General features: G+C 36.8%; 1 protein-coding gene across 1 annotated transcript in view; it reads left to right on the forward strand.

Moving 5' to 3' along the window:
- Fgf9 (fibroblast growth factor 9) overlaps positions 1-19,514 on the forward strand; it is a 33,863-nt gene extending 14,349 nt beyond the window's left edge. Inside the window, exon 3 of the mRNA XM_026394948.2 lies at positions 18,798-19,514. Coding sequence (XP_026250733.1) covers positions 18,798-19,043 — 246 coding nt within the window. The 3' untranslated portion in view covers positions 19,044-19,514. The remainder of the gene's footprint in view (positions 1-18,797) is intronic.
- The last annotated feature ends 1,167 nt before the right edge of the window (positions 19,515-20,681 follow it).

Below are 20,681 nucleotides of genomic sequence, written 5' to 3' on the forward strand. Positions count from 1 at the left end.
AGACATTCATATCTACCTCATGTCTAGCATAGTAAGTAAAATATAAGTATGAAACAGATATCTCAAAATTTGTTGGGAGAAACATATTTACCAATAATTCAGTGCAGTGTGAAATTCATTGTAGTCCACTGTAGGGAACCCAGAGGAGTGTTTAAAGAACTGCTTGGGAAACTTGTGTGGGTAACATTTAAAGTGGGCTTTGAGAGATGAATAGGAGACTCAGTAAAGGAAGGGAAGACAAGATAGGGCCCATAACTTCAAATGTAAAGATCAGAATATCTTGCCTACTAGAAATTTATATAGGTAGTTAGATTGCACATGAATGTGTACATGCACGCACACAGATACACGTGCCCACTCAGAGAATTAGAGTATCAGACAATCAGGTTTATATATGTCCCTTTTGTTTGTATCAAAGAGACTGGAGATATGATTCAGAAAGTTACTTTTAGGTAGCTTAATCTAAATTATCACATTATCCAGATACTTTAAAACATCAAAAATAAATAGCTATAATAAATGTCTCATTAAAAAATTCCATGTTATATTGTATGCATGTACAAATATATAATAACAGTCCCATCATTATGTACAACTATATTGCACAGATAAAAAATGCAGAAAGAAAAAAAAAGAATGGTGTGAAAAAAATCTCCAAGAAGTTTGAACTTAATGAAAGGTATTTAATGTTTTCTTAAAAAAGATAGCAATCACTAAAATTGTGATGATGTAGGAACGTGGAGTATAAAATCTGCAAAAATGATTCCAGAAGAGAGCCCACAGATTGGGAAATGCTAGCATCTCTTGTTTGTATCCCTTCACAGCACTTGATTTTATTCTCCCAGGAATTTTAATTCTTGTTGGTCTCTCCCACTAGATGAAGATTTTGGAGTCAGAGTGTCTGTCTTTGTAATCTTTCTATTTCCCAGAGGCTCAGCATGCGCTTTATGTGCAGTTGGCACATGGTAAATGTTCATTGACCCAATTATTCAACCAGTCCTGAACCACGTACACACACAGTCTGCTGTATTTGAGCATCATGCAGTGAAAGCACTGTGTACTCTGTAGTTGTATGCTTGTAAAATCCAGGTATTTTTCTAAGAGTTATCTCATTCCACTACCAAACTGAAAATGAGAGAGGTCACCTAACTTGCTCAAAGGCTCAGAATAGCTGCACAGGATTCAGGCTTAGTTCTTTCAGTCTCAGAGCTATGCCTTGCAACCATTCCTACCATCATTCTGATACTTGTGCTTGCTAAACAGGTGTTACTAGTAGGTTTGTTTTACATGAATCTGTCTAATCAGTAACCAATGTTTGCCTGTGTTTCTAATGCACACAAACTTTCTTTTAATACATATATTAGTTGGGGCAGTTGTCTTTTTTGGGGTAGAGCTATATCAGCTTCAGAAGTTCTTTGCTTGTTTTTTCCATATTGTGGGGTAGGTGGGAGGAACCCTGTGGATCTGTCTGTTTCAGAATTGAAGAATATTAACTTCTTTAAAAGAAAAAACAAAACAACAATAACCAAAAAAAAAAAGTACAGTTTTTTTTTCTTTTGGTATCTGCAGGGTATTGGTTCCAGGATACACCATGAATATTACCAAAATCTGTGGATGCTATGTCCCTTAAAAAAAATAGTGTAGTATTTTTCAGAAAACCTACCCACAAACATCCTTCCTTATACTTCAAATCAATGTCTAGATGACTTATGATACCTGATGCAATGTAAAGCTGTGTAAATAGTTGTGTTGTTTAGGGAATAATAACAGGAAAAAAAGTCTGTATGTGTTCAGTATAGATGTAATTTTTCATTTTATCTGTAATTGATTTATTGGATCTGTGGATATAGAGTCCATCAATGGTGATTGATTGAATCTCAGATCCTTAGGATTCTATATTGACTTAACTTATTTTGTTATTTGAATATATGCAAAAATGAGACTAGATCTGAATTCCTTATACTCACACCTCCTTGACAATTATAATTCAAATTGTATTTATTTTAAAATTCAAGCTAAACTATAAGACTGATAAAATTTAAATTGGCATAGTTGGTTTAATGTGATGAATGTGTTACTTGAAACTAAGATGCTGTCTCACTGTCAATATGGTCCTGCCAGCTGTGGTTCAGCCTTGTTTGAGCTTAGCATGCCTGTTCTTTACAACATCTAGAGATGATTCTGTGCTCCTCCCAACTTCTTCCTATTTGAATTACTGTGAGATCAAATGATGTCATCTGGTCTTCACTTGTCCTAAACCTGTAGACTAAGTATGTCTTTTTCTTTTCCCATTCCTGCTGATGGTATAAGTATTACTATTTTAGTACTGAAAGTAATTTTAAACCCTAGCACAGTAGCCCCTCTGTATCCATGGGGGGATTGGTTCCAGGATCCCCCTTGAATATCCAAATCCTTTCATGTTTGAGTCCCTTATATAAAATGGCATTGTATTTGATTTTATTTATTTTCAATTTTTTTAGTTATACATGGACACAATATTTTTGTTTATTTATTTTTATGTGGTGCTAAGGATCGAACCTAGTGCCTCACATGTGCAAGGCAAGTACTCTGCCACTGAGCCACAACCCCAGCACCTGTATTTGATATTAAATCATCCCTAGATGACTTAATACCTAACACCATATAAATGCTATGTAAACAATTATTATACTATATTGTTGATAAAATAATAACAAAAAGCAAAATCTGTATGTTTTAGTATAGATCCATTTTTTTTCCTGAATATTTTTGTTTCTTGGTTGGTTGAATTCACAGATATGGAATTCATAAATTCAGAAGGCTGACTATACACTCTTCAGTGATAGTACGTGGGTCATGAGATGTTCATCTGTAGAATCCTGAATATTCTTGAAGCAGTTCCTTTACTTTTTCACTGCAGTGAAAGGATAAAGTGAAAACATTCTTGTTGAGAACTTGAGGCTCCATGGATCATGTCATTTGTCCTCTAGGGATCTGCAGATGCCAGTATTAGAAAACATGGTTGTAGATGTGAAGCTCTGGGCAGGAGGAAGGGTTGGGGCACGTTGGACCAAGAGCTTTACCCTGTCAGTTGCTCTGCAGGGGCAATCCTGAGCAACGTTTGATCAGCAGAACAGCCTTGTGTATTCATGGATCAGGATACCCTACCAAAATGGTGAGTCACCACTAAGTTTGGTAATTTGTAATTGTGGTGGCACAGTTCAGATTGCTTTCATGGGAGGTGTTTTGACATGTCCTATACAGACTCTCCAAGGAATGCAGTTCCTATGAAGGAAATAAGGAGGAACATTTTTTGAGTAATCAACCTGATATCAGGCATGCTCTGGAAATGCGTGGTTTTCAACAGACATTTTGGGTAATAGAGCATTGCTTTACATTTCATAAGTGCATGGTCAGATTTCAAAGGATTAGATAATAATTTTTAGATGATAAAAGAGCGCGGCAGCACCTCAGTAGAGTATCTTCTATATAATTTAGTTCATATAATGTTTTTATTTTAGAAATGAGGGAAGTGAGATTTTAATAGTTTGGTGACTTAAGGTCACACATAGATAGCAAGTGACAAATCAGGATTTGAACATAGGTAAATAAAGAATTTTTTTCTGATACATATGCATGTTAAGAGTGACCATTCATTTTTGTGAAATACACACACACACACACACACACACACACACACACACCAGAATTAACCATATAGTGGAGCAAGATTTCAATATTCCTTTCACAGATTTTGAAGGATTTTTTTATTTCTAGTGACTTAGTGGTTCATTTTTCCTTCACATCTAGACTTATGGTTTTTAGTGAGTGCAAAATTATCTTTTTTGTGAAGTTTTTATTGATTTAATTTTAGGTTTACATTGTGAATAGAGTAGCAACATTCACTGATTGAGGCACACTTAAAAAAGCCAAGTTAGTATGATCAAATCATAGAACTCAGGTCTACAAATTTCTCAAGAGTTAAGAAGGATTTAGTTTTTGTGTTTTAGTTTAGTTTTTTTTTTTTTTTTGTTTATTGTTGGGAATGGAACCCAGGGCCCCAAGTATGCTAGGCAGGTACTCTACCATTGAGCTATATCCCCAGCCTGGGAAGGATTTAGGATTGTTCATGAGAGATTTTGAAGAATGGCTTGGGGTTCCAGGGAGCATACTCAGGACTGATCTTTCTTCAGGCTCAGGAATCTGCAGCAGAATTCTTGTGACAGGTGCAGCTTTCACATATGATCCTGGCTCCGCTCTCTGACCACTCTCAGTGCCACTCAAGTTCCTTGCTCTGTTCTGCTGCATTTTCAGGAATCCTTCTGTCGCTATCCCTGCCACAGATTCCTGATGAGAGAAACTTGAGAGGAAGATGTCAGGAAGCCCCAAATCAGACGAGTATTCAAGCTGTCCATTTCCTAAAGCCTAAGCTCTGGAAAGCCAGGGCTCTAGTTGAGTTTTAGTTTCCCAAGGTACTGCCAGTACTTAAAACAGTCTTGCATACATTTGATACTTAAAAAGTATTGAATGAGCAAATGGATTGTCAGTGAGACAATTACTTCTTTCTTTTCTTTATCTTTCTTTTTAATAAAAAGAAGATAAGACTGACCCTGGATTTTTAGTACCTGATTTGTAAGTAGGTAGTTTTGAGCTGAAGAGTTAACGTATATCCTTTAGTTCCTGACCAATTTGAGTATAAGGGATCCTTTTGGATAAAAAAATGTTAGCCCCACAATTTTTTAAATGAATTTTAAAATTCTAATTTGTTATATTTGACAGTGAAATGCATTATAATTTATATTACACATATAGAGCACAATTTTTCATATCTCTGGTTGTATACACAGTATATTCACACCAATTTGTGTCTTCATACATGTACTTTGGATAATGATGTCCATCACATTCCACCATCATTTCTAACCCCATGCTCCCTCCCTTCCCCTTCCACCCCTCTGCCCTATCTAGAGTTCCTCTATCCCTCCATAATCCCTCTCCCTACCCCACTATGAATCAGCCTCCTTATATCAGAGAGAACATTTGGCATTTGTTATTTTGGGATTGGCTAGCTTCATTTAGCATTATCTTCTCTAACTTCATCCATTTACCTGCAAATGCCATGATTTGATTCTCTTTTATTGCTGAGTAATCTTCCATTATGTATATATGCCACATTTTTTTATTCATACATCTACTGAAGGGCATCTAGGTTGGTTCCACAGTTTAGCTATTGTGAATTGTGCTGCTGTAAACATTGATGTGGCTGTGTCCCTGTAGTATGCTGTTTTTAAGTCCTTTGGGTATAGACCAAGGAGAGGGATAGCTGGGTCAAATGGTGGTTCCATTTCCAATTTTCCAAGAAATCTCCATACTGCTTTCCATATTGGCTGCACCAATTTACAGTCCTACCAGCAATGTATGAATGTACCTTTTCCCCCATATCCTCGATAATACTTATTGTTGTTTGTCTTTATAATAGCTGCCATTCTGACTGGAGTGAGATGATATCTTAGAGTAGTTTTGATTCGCATTTCTCTAATTGCTAGAGATGATGACTTTTTTATATATTTGTTGATTGATTGTATATCATCTCCTGAGAAGTGTTTGTTCAGGTCCTTGGCCCATTTATTGATTGGGTTATTTGTTTTTGGTATTTAGCTTTCTGAATTCTTTATATATACTAGAGATTAGTGCTCTATCTGATGTGTGAGGGGTAAAGTTTTGCTCCTATTCTGTAGGCTCTCTATTCACCTCACTGGTTGTTTCTTTTGCGGAGAATAAACTTTTTAGTTTGAACTCATCCTACTTATTGATTCTTGATTTTAATCCTTGTGCTATAGGAGTCTTATTTTGGAATTTGGGGGCCTAATCCCACATGATGGAGATTAGGGTCTACTTTTTCTCCAATTAGACTCAGAGTTTCTGGTTTAATTCCTAGGTCCTTGATCCACTTTGAGTTGAGTTTTATGCATGGTGAGAGATAGGGGTTTAATTTCACTTTGTTGCATTTGGATTTCCAGTTTTCCTAGAACCATTTGTTGAAGAGGTTATCTTTTCTTAAATGTATGTTTTTGTTAGCCCCACATTTTAATAATTATAAATACTTTTGATTGAAAATGCACATTGTGGAAATAGCTTCTATGAAATCATGAACACTATAAGATTAATTCATTTCTGAATAGTTTGGAGTATATATTTGAAAAGAGCAGTGGGTTTATGCAATGGAAGTTTCATTTCTGTGGTTTATTGGCAGAGCTGACCCTGCTTCCCTGAGTTCTGAGCCTAAAGTGCACATGCTTAGAAGTCCAATCAGTGTGTATGGGGACTATGAGTACAACCTGGAGACAACAATGTTAAGGACAATAGAAGAACAACCCTATGGCCCCTAAACTCTTCCTACCTTCCTTTGACCCTACTTGCCTTCTTGGAAGGAACTCCTTGTCATCCACTTACCACTCAGTTCTCCAGGGTCACCCGTTTTCTCAGAATGAATTGTTAGCCACACAGAACCCTAAGCTACCCCTCAACTGGGGCCTCAGTCTCAGAATGTTCTTGGTCACTGAGCATCTTCCTTAGTTCTTGAGTTGTGGTGTTGGACAGCCTGAGTCAGAGTGAGGGTGAAGACTGGAAGCATTTTCTAGTCTGTTACGCACTGAAACACTCAATTGCACATTCACTCATACCCGTTCTTGTACACTCACCCATTTTTTTCACTCACACACACAAATTTCTATTCACATGCTTACTTGCTCATATACTCTCTCAGCTGTTCACACACTTACATTCTTCACGGTTCATTTGCATGCTTACTTGCACACTCATACACTCACTCTTTCTTGCTTGCTTTCACAAAGTTAACAACCATTATTGATCATCCATCATTAATACATGCCAGGTACCTTAGGAGGTGCTGAAAATACAGTTGATCCTCATATTTGTAGATTCTGTATCTGTGAATTTACCTAGTTGCTAAAATCTGATTATAACCCCCAAATTAATATTTGTTTCACTTCATGGTGGTTTGTGGACATGTGCAGGGAAGTGGGGAAAAAAAATGAGTCTTTCACATGCATATTCCCAGCTCAGGTCAAAGAAGGCCAAGCTCTGCCTTCTTGTCTCAGGTAAACAGGGTCCTTTTGGGGATGTATTTAGTACCATGTATTTCATATTTTGTGCCTTTTCTTGGTGATATTGCCATGTAAAACATCCCCAGCATAGAGCTGATATGCTGTGTAGTGTTAACTAAAAGCAAGAAAAGGTTAAAAATGTATCTTGTGGAGCAAATTCATGTATCTTATGCATGAGAAAGCTTTGTTCAATCATTAGTTAGGTGATGTTGGCTGTAAATTTGATGTTAATGAATTGATAACACGTGTTAAGTAAGTTATTCTTAAATAGAAACACACATGAAATAAGGTGATGTATTGATAGTTTGACAAAAATGTTATGACTAGAGGCTCACAGAAACCTAACCCTGTATTTCCTCTGGGAGCATTGGTTCAGTGTTCTGGGAGATTTTATAGAATTTAACTACAATGAGTAATGAGAATTGACTCTACCTACAAAAGCAAATATACCTCCTCTTGTGGATAATTTTAGAACTGATTCAGAAAGAATTTTCAACTTTGTTGGGAGAGTCAGACATGTAAACCAAGAATTATAATTTGGCACAATAAATATTAGAATTATGTAAAAAAGGGGCTCAGAGCTTGCAGGATAGAACTTAAACCTAGGAATAGGAGAGAATATCAGGATCACTCAGAGGAGATGGACAGAAACAAGCTGGTGTTCTTGCAGAGAAAAAAGCTCATCAGCAGAGAAGGCGACTTGACTACATGGTTTAGAAATATGGGGTTGTTGGTTGTGCCCTAGTTCATCTTGACCCTACTTCTGTTTATCTCAGCTGCTGCCAGAGGCTTCTTTGTTGACATCTGGAGGGTCTTCCCCTGTCAGCATCATCAGCTACTCAGGAGATGTTGCCACTATGTTGTTCTGTGACCTGGCCTGGGAGGGGCCCCACTAGACTCAATTGGGAGCCAGGGCCCTGGGGCATCTCCAGCAGTGACCTGGCCACATTGTCCCTCCTACTTCCTTCTGTGCCGGAGACTGACTTGAACTTGTGAAGAAACATCATTTATCGGCCTGCTGGCCTGGTGCGCCTCAGCCACATCATGACAACCAGCTGGGAAAATAAAAAAAAAAAAGCCTGCATTCCTGCAGCATAGGCTTCCCTCTGAGGATTAAGAGGCTACGGTGTTAAGTGGGAGAGACATGCTCAGAGCTGTCTTCTTTCCCACTTTCCATAAATGCTTAAAATCCTGACATAAGTTGATTTACTCTTAATTTTTTTTAAAGTTCTTCATTGAAATCTCCATTTAAGTTTGCTTTTCCTTTGTAATGAAGTGGCCCAAAACGCAAGGCAGTATTCTAAGAACAGACTTGCCAAGGTCATGCCAAAAACATCCTTCTCCTGATAGTGCTTAATGAGATTGCTTTGTTGTAGCACTGAATTATTTTTGCCTATGGGCTGCGGAGTCGTGTCGTGTGTTCTCACATAGTCTGCTGTCTGCTTGAAGCTCTAGGTTTCTGTTTTCCTGACCCCTTCTCTTTTCTCCCTCCCCTTTTCTTTATTCTTTCTTTTTTCTACACAAATGCCTTGTATTTCAGATACTTTTTTTTTTTTTTTTTACTGGTCGTATTAACTCATATTCCTTTTTGTTCTCTATCTTTCAAGTTGGTTTTTTCAGTTTTCTGTGTTTTGATGGAAGGATCTCCTCTATCTTTATATTCTGAACAGTTTGAGCTTGGAGATAAAGCGTGGAGTAGTGGAAGTAACGGGTTAGAACCTCAGCTCTATCAAGCCCACTTGCCATGCAACTTAGGGCAATTCTGAGCTGAGACTATAAAATGGCTGATGACAGGGACTTCACAGCATTGCTGTGAGGACTGGAGGAGCTGATGCCTGTAAATTGACCAGCACAGTGCTGGCTCACAGGCTACTCAGCCTGTGCTCATTCCTTTAGCGTTCTTTCTTTCTTTTTTCTTTTTTTTTTTAAGAGAGAGAGAGAGAGAGAGAGAGAGAGAGAGAGAGAGAGAGAGAGAGAGAGAGAGAATTTTTCAATATTTATTTTTTAGTTTTCACGCATGCCAGGTGAGTACGCTACCGCTTGAGCCACTTCCCCAGTCCCCTTTAGCGTTCTTCATGGGTACCTGTGGCAGTGACAGAGATGCTGCACAGATGAGACCTCTGATAGCTTTCACTGTGTGACAGATAAACTGATGTTTTGTTTCTTTTCTTTTCTTTCTTTTTTTTTTTTTTTTTTGCAAGTTTGAATTCTGAAGTTGACTCATGATGCAGTCTCTGAAAATAAAGATTTTCTTATAGATAAAAATATGGCATCTCTCAAATTATAAAATGTCAACCTAATTTATCAAGATTATTATTAAGGTTGATGTTCCGTAGTTTATTTTCATATTTAGCTCATTATTATTTATCCACTTAGCTAAAGAAGTTTCTTTTATTATGAATATCATTTATTTTGTTATAATTATTATTATTATTTAATATTTACATGTTAATGCATGAAGCTGTCACTGTACCTAGAATACTCCCTTCCAGAATTAGTTTTCTGGGTTAAGGCACTTTTTAATTTATTTTTTGGTACCAAGGATTGAACCCAGGGGGCCTTAACCACTGAGCCACATCCCCAGTCCTTTTTATTTTATTTTAAATTTTGAGACAGGGCCTCAATGAGTTGCTGAGGCTGGCCTTGAATTTGTGATACTCCTGCCTCAGTCTCCTGAGCTGCTGGCATTATAGGCATGTGCCAACATACCGGGCTAAGGGCACTTTCTAAAGAGGCCCCTGTCAGCATATACATTTGGTGTATTGGTGGAATAGAGTGAATAATGGATCATGTTAGCTCTGATTAGCACTGGAAGTAGGATGGTGTAATCTAGCAGAGAGAGGGGCTCAAAGAGAATTAGACACAGTCACATCAGTGTTGAGGAGAGGAAGGACCATTTATCACATGGTGGGGCTGGGAAGAAGGGTTTGGTTATGGAGAAATCTGTGCTGACATGAGTATATTGGGAGCTAAAAGTTGGGAACCCAAGGAGAAGGGGAGGGTGGTAGGGACAGTCTGATTTAGGAGTTCTCTATGGGTTGAGTAGAGATGGAGGTGTCAGGGGGACATAAGCAATGGCTGGAGGTGTTTAAGGAATTCAAGAGTCCTTTGGAAATATCAAATAATGCCCTAGGGAGCCTGGCATTATTTCTTTTTGGTGTTGTACATTATTTCTTTGCCTTGTGCACATATCCAACTTTCCACTCAGATTTGAGTATTCTACCCACTACTGACTTTTTGTTTTCATATAGGATTTGGATTTTTCTTCCAGTAAATTCTTTTTTAAAAAAATTTTTAGTTGTAGATGGTACAATACCTTTTAGTTATTTATTATTATGTGGTGCTGAGGATTGAACCCACTGCCTACACATGCGAGGCAAGTGCTCTGCCACTGAGCTACAACCCCATCCCTGTTCCAGTCAATTCTTTTAGGACAGTTCATTATATTGGTATAGTGTTGGTAGGATTCATTGGTCAGAGAGGCCTTTGTGGGCCATGTTCTTAAGGCCAATGTTGGGAAGAGGATGTGGCAAGCCTCCAAATGTGAGAAAGCAGTAACAGAAATTAGGAGTGCATCCTCCAAAAGTTCTCCCAGGGAGAAAGCTGGAGGGCCCTTGTGACAAAGTGGCTGCCTTCTTCCTTGTCCTTTCCTCCTTGGAATAGCAACCTCATTCTCTTGACTGCTGCTGGAAGCCTGGATTTAGTCTGCAGTTCTGACCTGCTGGCTCTCCTGCCTGCAGTGGGCAACTGATGCAGCACATTTTGTTTGGTTTCTTTCCCTGTTTTCCAGCTCTGCAGCAGTTTCTTTTTTCATTTCCTGTTCAATAGGTCCTTCCACAGTTATTGTGGATAACTTTGCTTTCCACATTTCAATGTTTCCAAGACTGACTAACTAGAGTCTTTGACTAAAAGGACCTTCCAGGGTGGGAGAGTAGCTCAGTGGTAGAGGTCATGCCTTGAATTTGGGGAGGCTGTAAGTTCAGTCTTTAGCACAAGAATGACAACAGCAATAACAGCAGAAGACCTTGGAAATTTCTTCCAATGCCCTCATTTTACAGAGAAGGAAATTAAAGCTCAGGAATATTAGCCAGCTCACACCCATGTGTGCGTGTTTCTGGAAGCTTGGCATGCCTTTACCAAGGAAATTCTGTGTATCTTGATTCTTTAAAATTTATCTTTGGATTTATACAGTCATTATACTTGTTAATCTTTTTATTTCTCTTCTTTTATTTCTGCAAACATATGCTGAATTTAACCTGCTTTGTTGATCATGGAAAGTCTTTGCTAAAATTTTTCATTTTTGATTCCACCCCTTTCAAAATAGGTGGTGCTTATCATGGAAATAGAGTGGTTGTCTTTGTCTGGTATCCTTCTTGAATCTTTAATTTTACCTCTCAGCCTTCTAGCTTTATACTTTTCCATTGTCTGTCTGACCCTTCATGGGCATTCTACTGTCAGTTTTTACTGAGTAATATTTTAATTTGAAGTTTTTATAGCGTTTGCATATTTTCAATGTACATTTTTAAGTGATCATTGAATAATATTACTACTCTTATCAGGTAATAGTCTTCAGTAAGAAATATGACATTTTATTTTTTCCAACTTGGTGTTCTAATATCCTAAAAGAAATTTGATGCAGTTTTTCTTTTTTTTTTTTTGATGCAGTTTTTCTATAGGTGTGTTTGTGGAAAAATTAAATATACATTGGCTATGTATTAACATAAGCCAAATATTCCTTAAAGTGAATATTGAATTTTTCAAATTTGAATTCTGTTATACCTAGAGCAAGATTTTCTTTCCTTGTGGAAATGCATCTCTGCAAATGTACAGAAAGTTTATGAGTGAATATGATTTGTTAAACAAAGATGCATTTTAATAGGCAGTTTCTAAGGAAGGCCTCTAAATTGTCTCACTTGTCCTATTTGGCAGGGTCTGTCCTTGGCAGCTTATTTATTGCCACATGGCTGGTAAGCCTGCTGCATGTGTGTGTGTGTGTGCGTGTGTGTGTGCGCGCGCGCCTGTGTGTGTGTGCCTAGAGTAGACAGGGCCCTGATCTTTGAGTCCCTAAGTACTGAAGTAGCCAACTTCTCGGGAGAAGGCATTTTTTGTTTTTAATTTTTTTTTAGCACACAGGAATTTTAAGATTGCAAAGAAGATAGGAATTCTTCATTTCAGATATATAGTGTTTTAAAAATTATATATTTTAAAAATTAAAAATTACACTTTATTTTAATTAATTAGTTAATTAGTTTTTGTGATGAGGTCCTAGTGTGTGTTGCCTGGGCTGGTCTTGAACTTGTGCCTCAGCCTCCAGAGTTGCTGAGACTACAGATGGGTACTGCCGTTCCTGACTTAAATTTATTTTTTAACTGATACATAAAAACCTAGAAATGGTAGTTATGGGGTCCATGAAATATTTATATTTTTTATATGTGTATGTGTATTGTAGTGTCTATTATGTGGTGCTATTTTGCTGGGAATTGAATCCAGAGCCTGGTGGATGCTAGGCAAGGACTCTACACTGAGCTGTATTCCCAGCCCTCTGTGATGTTTAAATCAGGTTAAAACATATCCATCTCCTCATTTATCACATTTTGTGATGAAAACATGAAAATCTGTCCTAGATTTTTGAAATATACAGTATGATATTGTTGTCTGTAACTACCTGGTTGTGCAATAACACACCAGAACTTCTTGGTCCCATCCAATTGTATCTTACTCCCCATTGGTTAATCTCACCCTCCACCCCAATATTCTATATATTTTGATGAGAAAAAATGGAAAAATTGCCTGCTTTTTTGCTTCGTTTTTGTTTACATCAATTCAAGTGCCATGGATTACGATGTTTCTACTGTTCCAGAAGCAATTGTAATGGCCAGGAACAGAGGTATTAAGGCAGGCCCATCTGGGGGGATTTGAGGAGGTTTTGAAAAACAGGACTTCAAGGGAGGCACGTTGAGGGCAAAGAGGTTGGATCTGGAGAGAAGCTTCTAAAAAAAAAATCATCAATAGTGTCCTCCTGCCTCTTCTTTCTATATTTGTTGCTTTCTCTCTAGATAGGGACTTATCCCTGGAGAGAAGAGTTAAAAGACCTGACTTCTTATTAATGGTCCTTTAGTCATTATATTTAATCACCTTGGTCTTCTCGACAACTCCCATTTAGGCTTCATTGTTAGATTATTAATGAGGAAGAGTACATCTGGACAAGTAATTGTGGTTAAGGGAGGTTTAAATACCATGACTCTAATAGACAATAGATACAAGAATGAAGGATTACATCAAAGTCATTAACTTATGAAAATGTTTGGGAACTCTAAAATTAAGTCAATGTCTGTATGGTTGCTGATCATGAATTTATGTGTTAGAGTAGTTTATATTGTGGTAACAAGTATTTTAAGTTGAGTTGAATAAACACAACCATTTGCATAGCATGGTTAAAGTTATGCCCTATATTTATTAATATGGAAATCATGTTTTTAAATAGCAGCATATCACAAGTCTATATGTTTGCAATGAGAATTCCTACTGAGTCTCCAAATTTGAAACAACTCTGATTTCATTTTTTAAATGGGCATTTGAATTGGGTGTAATAATGCCCTTGTGGATCACTCATTTTCAAATTGTCTAGTATTTTAAATTAGTGTCTATATAAGTCTATGTCTTATAACATTCCTAAGCATTCTCTGGGCTATACTATAATTTTCATATTATTATCTCATACTTTGGTGTTAACAGGAATGGTAACAGTTTTGAAGTTTTAATTTCAGTTTTTCCCACTGCTCTGAATTTGATGATATAAAATGAAAAGAGGTTTCCATAGTTGCTAACATTCACCAGATTTTGTTCCAAAGCATGAGCTTTAGTAGACTTTTGAATTAAATCCACATTCTCCACCCAATCCTAGTGATATAATCCAACAGTTCAAAGATAGGTATGCCATAAACAGCTATAGTTAAATAATCTAAAAAAATTTTAAAACATGGAAATACAATAAAACAAGAATTGATCACTTTATAGTGGAATACTCTATAAACTGTCTGCATTGAAAACATATGGTGAGTTTTAAAACATCTGAATTCTATAATTCTAAAGTGTATAGTTTATTTGAGGCAGACACTCCCTCCACATATATAAGAATATAGGTTAATACAATTTTTGCTGTTCCAATTTGCATTCATCTACTTATTACTAATTAATATTGTTATTATTTTTTTTGTGGTTTTTGGGATTGAACCCAAGGACTTGTGTATGCTGGGCAAGTGCTGTACCACTGAGTTACATCCCCAGTTTTATCTATTTATTTTTAATTAAAAAAATATTTTGGAATAGAAGGATAGCTTTAAACATATTCACCTCAGGTAAGGATTTCATCACTTAGTACTGAAGTGTGATTGTAAGAGATTAATTTTGTAAATCTTGCTACTCTGTCTAAAATAAAAATCACATAATGACATAGTCTCAACTAAGAGGAAGAAACTATTTAAAATCCATGCATGGTACAGGAAAGTAACACAGTCTTTAACTTTTAATGATAATTTTAATTTTCAGGGTATGCAACCTTACCAGAGTGACATACTTGGTATAATTTCAGAAGCTGAAATGTATCAGTGGTTTTACAATGTATTGTCAGCATAATCTCACTTAACAGAAGTTATACAATCCTCCTGTGAGTAAGACCATTGAACTCCTAACCATCGTGAAAAATGCTGGCTGTAGATTATATTGTTTTATAATCAAATAATTCACTTTATTTTCTGGGTTGCCTAGAAAGTTATATTATGTGTGTATAAATGATGCTAAAATAGCCTGCTAAGAAACTAGAGCTATGGTAACAGAGCAGTGAAAAGGTTAGTTCCGTTTCTTAGATTACTTGCCTTTTTTAAAAACGAGTTTTTCATATTCTTTAAAAAAAAAAAGATACAATGAGAATCTTTTTTTAAGCACTGAGAACACACTTGTGTTCCAGTTTTAGAGGTTGATACTTCTGTCACAGTAGAATTTTGCTCATGCTCCCCCCAGCCCGCCCCCGCCTGCTTCTTAGTCCTTCCTCCTGCAAAATGAATAGTATTTTTTAAAATTGCATTTTGGAGTATAGACAAAAGAAAGCACATATAAGAAGAGTTGTAGTACCCCATTCCTGAACATGGCCTGTGAACGCTAGCCCTGTGCCACCCTCCCTAATGACTGCCCCTGGGGAAACGGCATCCTGAATCTCATGAATGAGAGGGGCTATGGGAACCACAGGGCTTAGTCAGTGAGATGTGAAAAATGAAAAGGATCCAGTGCAGTGGCTGAAGTAGGGCTCCTGGAAACTACTTCATTATCATAATGACATGATACTGTGGCATAGACCAGGGCAAATCACCTCACATCTGGGCCTTCTTGCCCATGCATTTAACTGGAGAAATCACATAAGCTGTTTTCTAGGTTTGTTCCTAAGAGGTATGATGTAATGTTGTATCAACACCATTGTTCATGGAGGGCTTTCTTTATGCTCAGCACTGTTTTCTGATTGCATCTTTTCACAACCCTGTGTCAATTATGTATCCCTTATCTGAAATACTTAGAACCAGAAGTGTTTCAGATTTCATAGTTTTTTTTTTTAATGAATTTTGGGATATTTGCCAAGATTTTTACCCATTGAGTATCTTTAATCAAAAAATTCAAAATTGGATACTCTGAAATCTAAAACATTTTGAGTAATGACTTGATATCCTAAAAGTTTTGGAACTCAGCGCGTTTTGGATTTTTGGATCAGGGATGCCCAACCTGCTCTAATCCTACTTTAAATATGAGGCTACTAAGACTTGAAGAGGTGACATAAGCCATTACAAATGTCCTCCAGTGAGTGAGGGATGAAGCTGGGTTGTGAACAGGCTTCTGACTCCAAAGCCTATTTTTCCTCCACTGTGTAAACTAGCAGGAGGTTACCATGGATCTGTTTCTGACCCAGGAAAGACCATTGTGCTAGTAGAGGTGTGCTTATAAGCAAAAGCAATACAAACTAGTGCCTAACTCATGGCTCCAAAAGGAGCAAGAATTATTCTTCACTTAAAAAATAAACATTGTAATACTTATCAGGTGATAGATTTCCTGCTTAAACAAACAAACAAACAAAAAGCTTTATTTGAATTAATTTTTTTTCTTGTCCTTTGTGGAAATGAAAGCCAATGCCATACTTTGGTCCTTTTTATTAATGAAAAAAATAAATGCAACAAAATTTGTTTAGAAAATTTCCTTAAATTACAGTAAACTAAAACCAGCCCTTTTTAGCCAGGAATAATCTTGCCTGCAAGGAGACTATTTATTATGCAGATGGAAGTAAAGACTAAAATAGCCACTATGGCTTCAGCACACTTTTTTTATTTCATGGGTTTTAATAGAGATGAGGGAGAAATAATCACGCTCAGCCCAGTCTTTCTTGTGCAGGAGGTGGTTGTGTTTCCCCAGGAGGCCCTTCTGGGTTTACATGTGGCCGGGGTGGAGGGTGGGCTCTCTGCTCTGCATCCCCATGCCCCTGAAAGGGTGAGTTTCTCAGGGCCATCCCTAAGTGGAAGCAGTACATTGTGAGTGGAGCTATGGATAACTGCTCACTTTCTGTAATTCATTTTTGTCCCTGTAAGTCCTGGTTAGCTGTTTGCACATCATTTTTGGCTCTGATGCATTGATTTTCTCTTTTGCTTTCCTCTGTTTCAACTTGCATAGTAAAAGTTTGTCCAGTGAAATATTTTGTTAAAAACCTGGGGGCCAGGAGTGCAGTTCAGTGGTAGAGTGTTTGCCTAGCATGCACGAGGCCCTGGATTCAGTCTTCATTACCAACAAAACAAAACAAAATAAAACAGAAGTCCACCACCACCCCAAACCTGCTCAGTGTTTTTGGCTACTTGAAGAACACTCTTGAGGACACGTGGGCACTCGGGAGTCGTGGACTATGTTTTAAGCCTTTGGGTCAAGGAAGAAACACAGAAGCTGGCCTCACATTGGACTTGTTGATTGATTTGGTCAAATTCTTTCCCTTCTCTTAGATCTCTTGACTGACTTTACAAGCAATTGGAGGTGATGGATTCTACTCAATTTATATCTATGAATTCAGTGTATTAATGTATGTTCTCAACTATGTGGATGTGAAAAAGGCATATATTTTTTAGTGATGTGTAACATTTGCTGTCTGTCATCTGGGTCTGAATGACAGAAATGGAAGAATGCCAAATGCCCTTATCTGGGTTTGATTACAAGTTGTCCTTGGGTATCTGCAGGGGATTGGTTCCAGGATTGCCCATGCTCAAGTCTCTTTTATCAAATGGCATAGTATTTGCATAGAACCTTTGCATATCTTCCTTAAATCATTTTTAGTTAGCTTACTGTACTTAATACAATGTAAATGCTGTATTAATAGTTGTTATACCATATTGTTTAGGGAATAATGACAAGAAAAAAAAGTGTGTAAATGTTCAATACAGATATGACTTTATTTCAAGTATTTTTGTTCTGTAGTTGATTGAATGCATGGATGTGGAGCCTGCAGATGTAGGTTATTTGTTTTCTTTTTATGTAAGGTGCCAGGAGGACAAGAGCAAAGTAAACACTTTAAATTCATTTCAGTATTTTTTGAAGCATCATCTAGGAAAGTATTGATTTTAAAAGTTTCAGTTGAATGACAGTAAGAGCAAAAAGGCCAATAAATTCCATTGCCTTCTTTCTCCAGGGCCAGCTTCAATATACACATTTCTGCCTAGAGTGTGTTCGTGGCTTTGGGATGTGATATGTATATTATTTCTGGTCATTACTGCCCATGAGTGATGTGGCTGAAGGAGTCCCAGGATGTGGAGTAAAATGGGACCCTGGCTTTCATATAGCTCAGGAGGAGGGAAATGCAAGATATTTAAGAAAACAGGGAACATTTTTTTAAATTTATTTTTTTGCTTTGGAAATGTAGGAATAAGTATAGCTTTCCTTGGGGCATCTGTATGCCTGAGCGTGTTTTTTTTTTTTTAAATTTTTTTTTAAAGTTAGGAGGCTCTTCTATCTAAATTTAAGTGCAAAGGTGCAAAGGTGGTCACCATATAATTGCTATAGTAAAAATGGGAATGACCCAGAATTTTAGTTGTACTTTGTGTGTAATAATTGGCCTGAAGAAAAGTTTCACTAGAAGATATTTAGAATCTTTTCTGCTTTAGTCATTATGAATAAGAATTTAGAATGTCATTAAATTGATGGAGTTAAGCAGTTTATGCAAAGTGCATTGAAGTGGTTAAACAAGTTAGAAATCAGTATTTTTTCATCAGGGTACAGGTTGAGCATCCTTAATCTGGAAATTCAAAATATGAAGTGCTCCCAAATTTAAAATTTTTTGGGCACCAACCTAACACCACAAGTGGAAAATTCCATACCAGGAAACTTTTTTTTTCACAAAGATATTGTATAAAATTATCACTAGGCTATGTGTATCATGTATATTTGAAGCATACATGAATTTTGTATTTAGACTTGGATTCCACATGCAAGATATCTCATTAAATATATGCAAACATTCCAAAATCTAAGAAAATAAAAAATCCCAAACACTACTGGTTTCCAAGCATTTTGGATACGAGATACTCAAAACTTGCTTTGTGCAAAATGGAATATTGCTTTTAATATAGAAAGTAGCTAATCGTGCAATGTATTTATTTTCTTTTTATTTTTTAACAGGAAAAACTAACCCAAGAGTGTGTATTCAGAGAACAGTTTGAAGAAAATTGGTATAACACGTACTCATCGAATCTATATAAACATGTGGACACTGGAAGGCGATACTATGTTGCATTAAATAAAGACGGGACTCCAAGAGAAGGGACCAGGACTAAACGGCACCAGAAATTCACACATTTTTTACCTAGACCAGTGGACCCTGACAAAGTACCTGAACTATATAAGGATATTCTAAGCCAAAGTTGACAAAGACAATTTCTTCACTTGAGCCCTTAAAAAAGTAACCACTATAAATGGTTTCATGCGGTGGGTTCTTATTGATTAGCTGTGTCATCACCTCAGCTCCACTGTTGCCAAACTTTGTCGCATGCATAATGTATGATGGAAGCTTGGATGGGAACATGCTGATTTTGTTCTGCACTTAAAGGCTGATCCTCCTGGAGGGCTGCCTAGGGCCACTTGCTTGATTTATTGTGAAATAAGGGGAGAGAAACTGAATGAGAGGGGTGTGAGTGTGTGAGTGGGTGAATAGCAGGAGAAATTGGAGAGTCAGAAAGCAAAGAGGACAACGGCCTGATGCATGCTGGGAAATAGACACGCTTTTAAATTTTGATCAGTTGTACTTCATCTTATATCAGCACAGCTGCCATACTTCGACTCATCAGGATGTTTGGCTGGTGGCCTGCGCAAGGGTACGCTGCATTTTCAAAGGCATGGAGGGTGCAGTCTTACTTAAAAGACTTTTTCAGTTAATTCTCACTGGTATCATCCCAGTGAACTTAAAGCAAAGACCTCTTAGTTAAAAAAGAAAAAAAGGAAAAAAAAAAAAAAAGAAAAAAAATAAAAAAAGAGAAAAAAGAAAGAAAAAAAGGCGAAAAAAAGAAAAAAAAAAGAAAAAAAGTTAAATTTATTTATAGAAATTCCAAAGGCAACATTTTATTTATTTTATATATTTATTTATTATATAGAGTTTATTTTTAATGAAATATGTACAGGCCAGATAGGCATTTTGGAAGCTTTAGGCTCTGTAAGCATTAAATGGCAAAGTCTGCTATGAACCTGTGGTAATTCATGCAAGTAGGTATAACGGTGCATGGATATGAGAAATTCTAATGACCCTAATGTACTAAAGGCGACAATCTATTTTGTGCCCGTATTATTGTAAACTTATGCACATCGCTCATGACACTGAGTATTCACTCTTCAGACTGCTTGTTTCATAGCTTTTCCCAGAGGATTAAAGATAAACTGGGTCTCAACCTTTTATTCTGTGTCTGTAATTTTCCTCTTTCATCAGTGACTTCCATCACTGTAACTTCATGGTTGGAAAATATGAGGGTTGGTATATGTCTTACTTGTTTAAGTCTATTGCAAAATATACCAAAGCTAAACAATAACTATGCTTTTTATTTTAGCCCACCTCCAGAACAACAGGACTAATATCAAACATTGTACTGATTTAGAATTCTTAAGCAAGGAATGAAAAAAATAAACAAGCGTACATAGCTCAGACTTTTTTTTTTTTTAAGAAATAAGAGTCAGATTAACAGGATCATTCTTGTAAGTTTTTATTTGTGCACTTGGCTATCAAATATGAAATGATACACGTACCATAGGGGTCATTGTAACATCTTTTTTAGAGAATTGCTTTCGGTGTGAATGTCATAATTACATGGTAATAGCACCCCTTCAAGTAAAACTTGCAACATGAAAACAATAAATCTTTATCAATAATGACAATGAGGGGGGAAAGTATTATACTCATTGACTATTTTGTTTTTAAAAATGGTTTTCACAAGCACCCAATTTTTTTAGAGGGGAGGTTACTATATAGAATATCTTTTACAAGGCTTTTATAACATTTTATTCTGAAAAGCATAAGAA

This window comes from Urocitellus parryii, chromosome 2, assembly GCF_045843805.1.
Source record: "Urocitellus parryii isolate mUroPar1 chromosome 2, mUroPar1.hap1, whole genome shotgun sequence".
Taxonomy (NCBI): domain Eukaryota; kingdom Metazoa; phylum Chordata; class Mammalia; order Rodentia; family Sciuridae; genus Urocitellus; species Urocitellus parryii.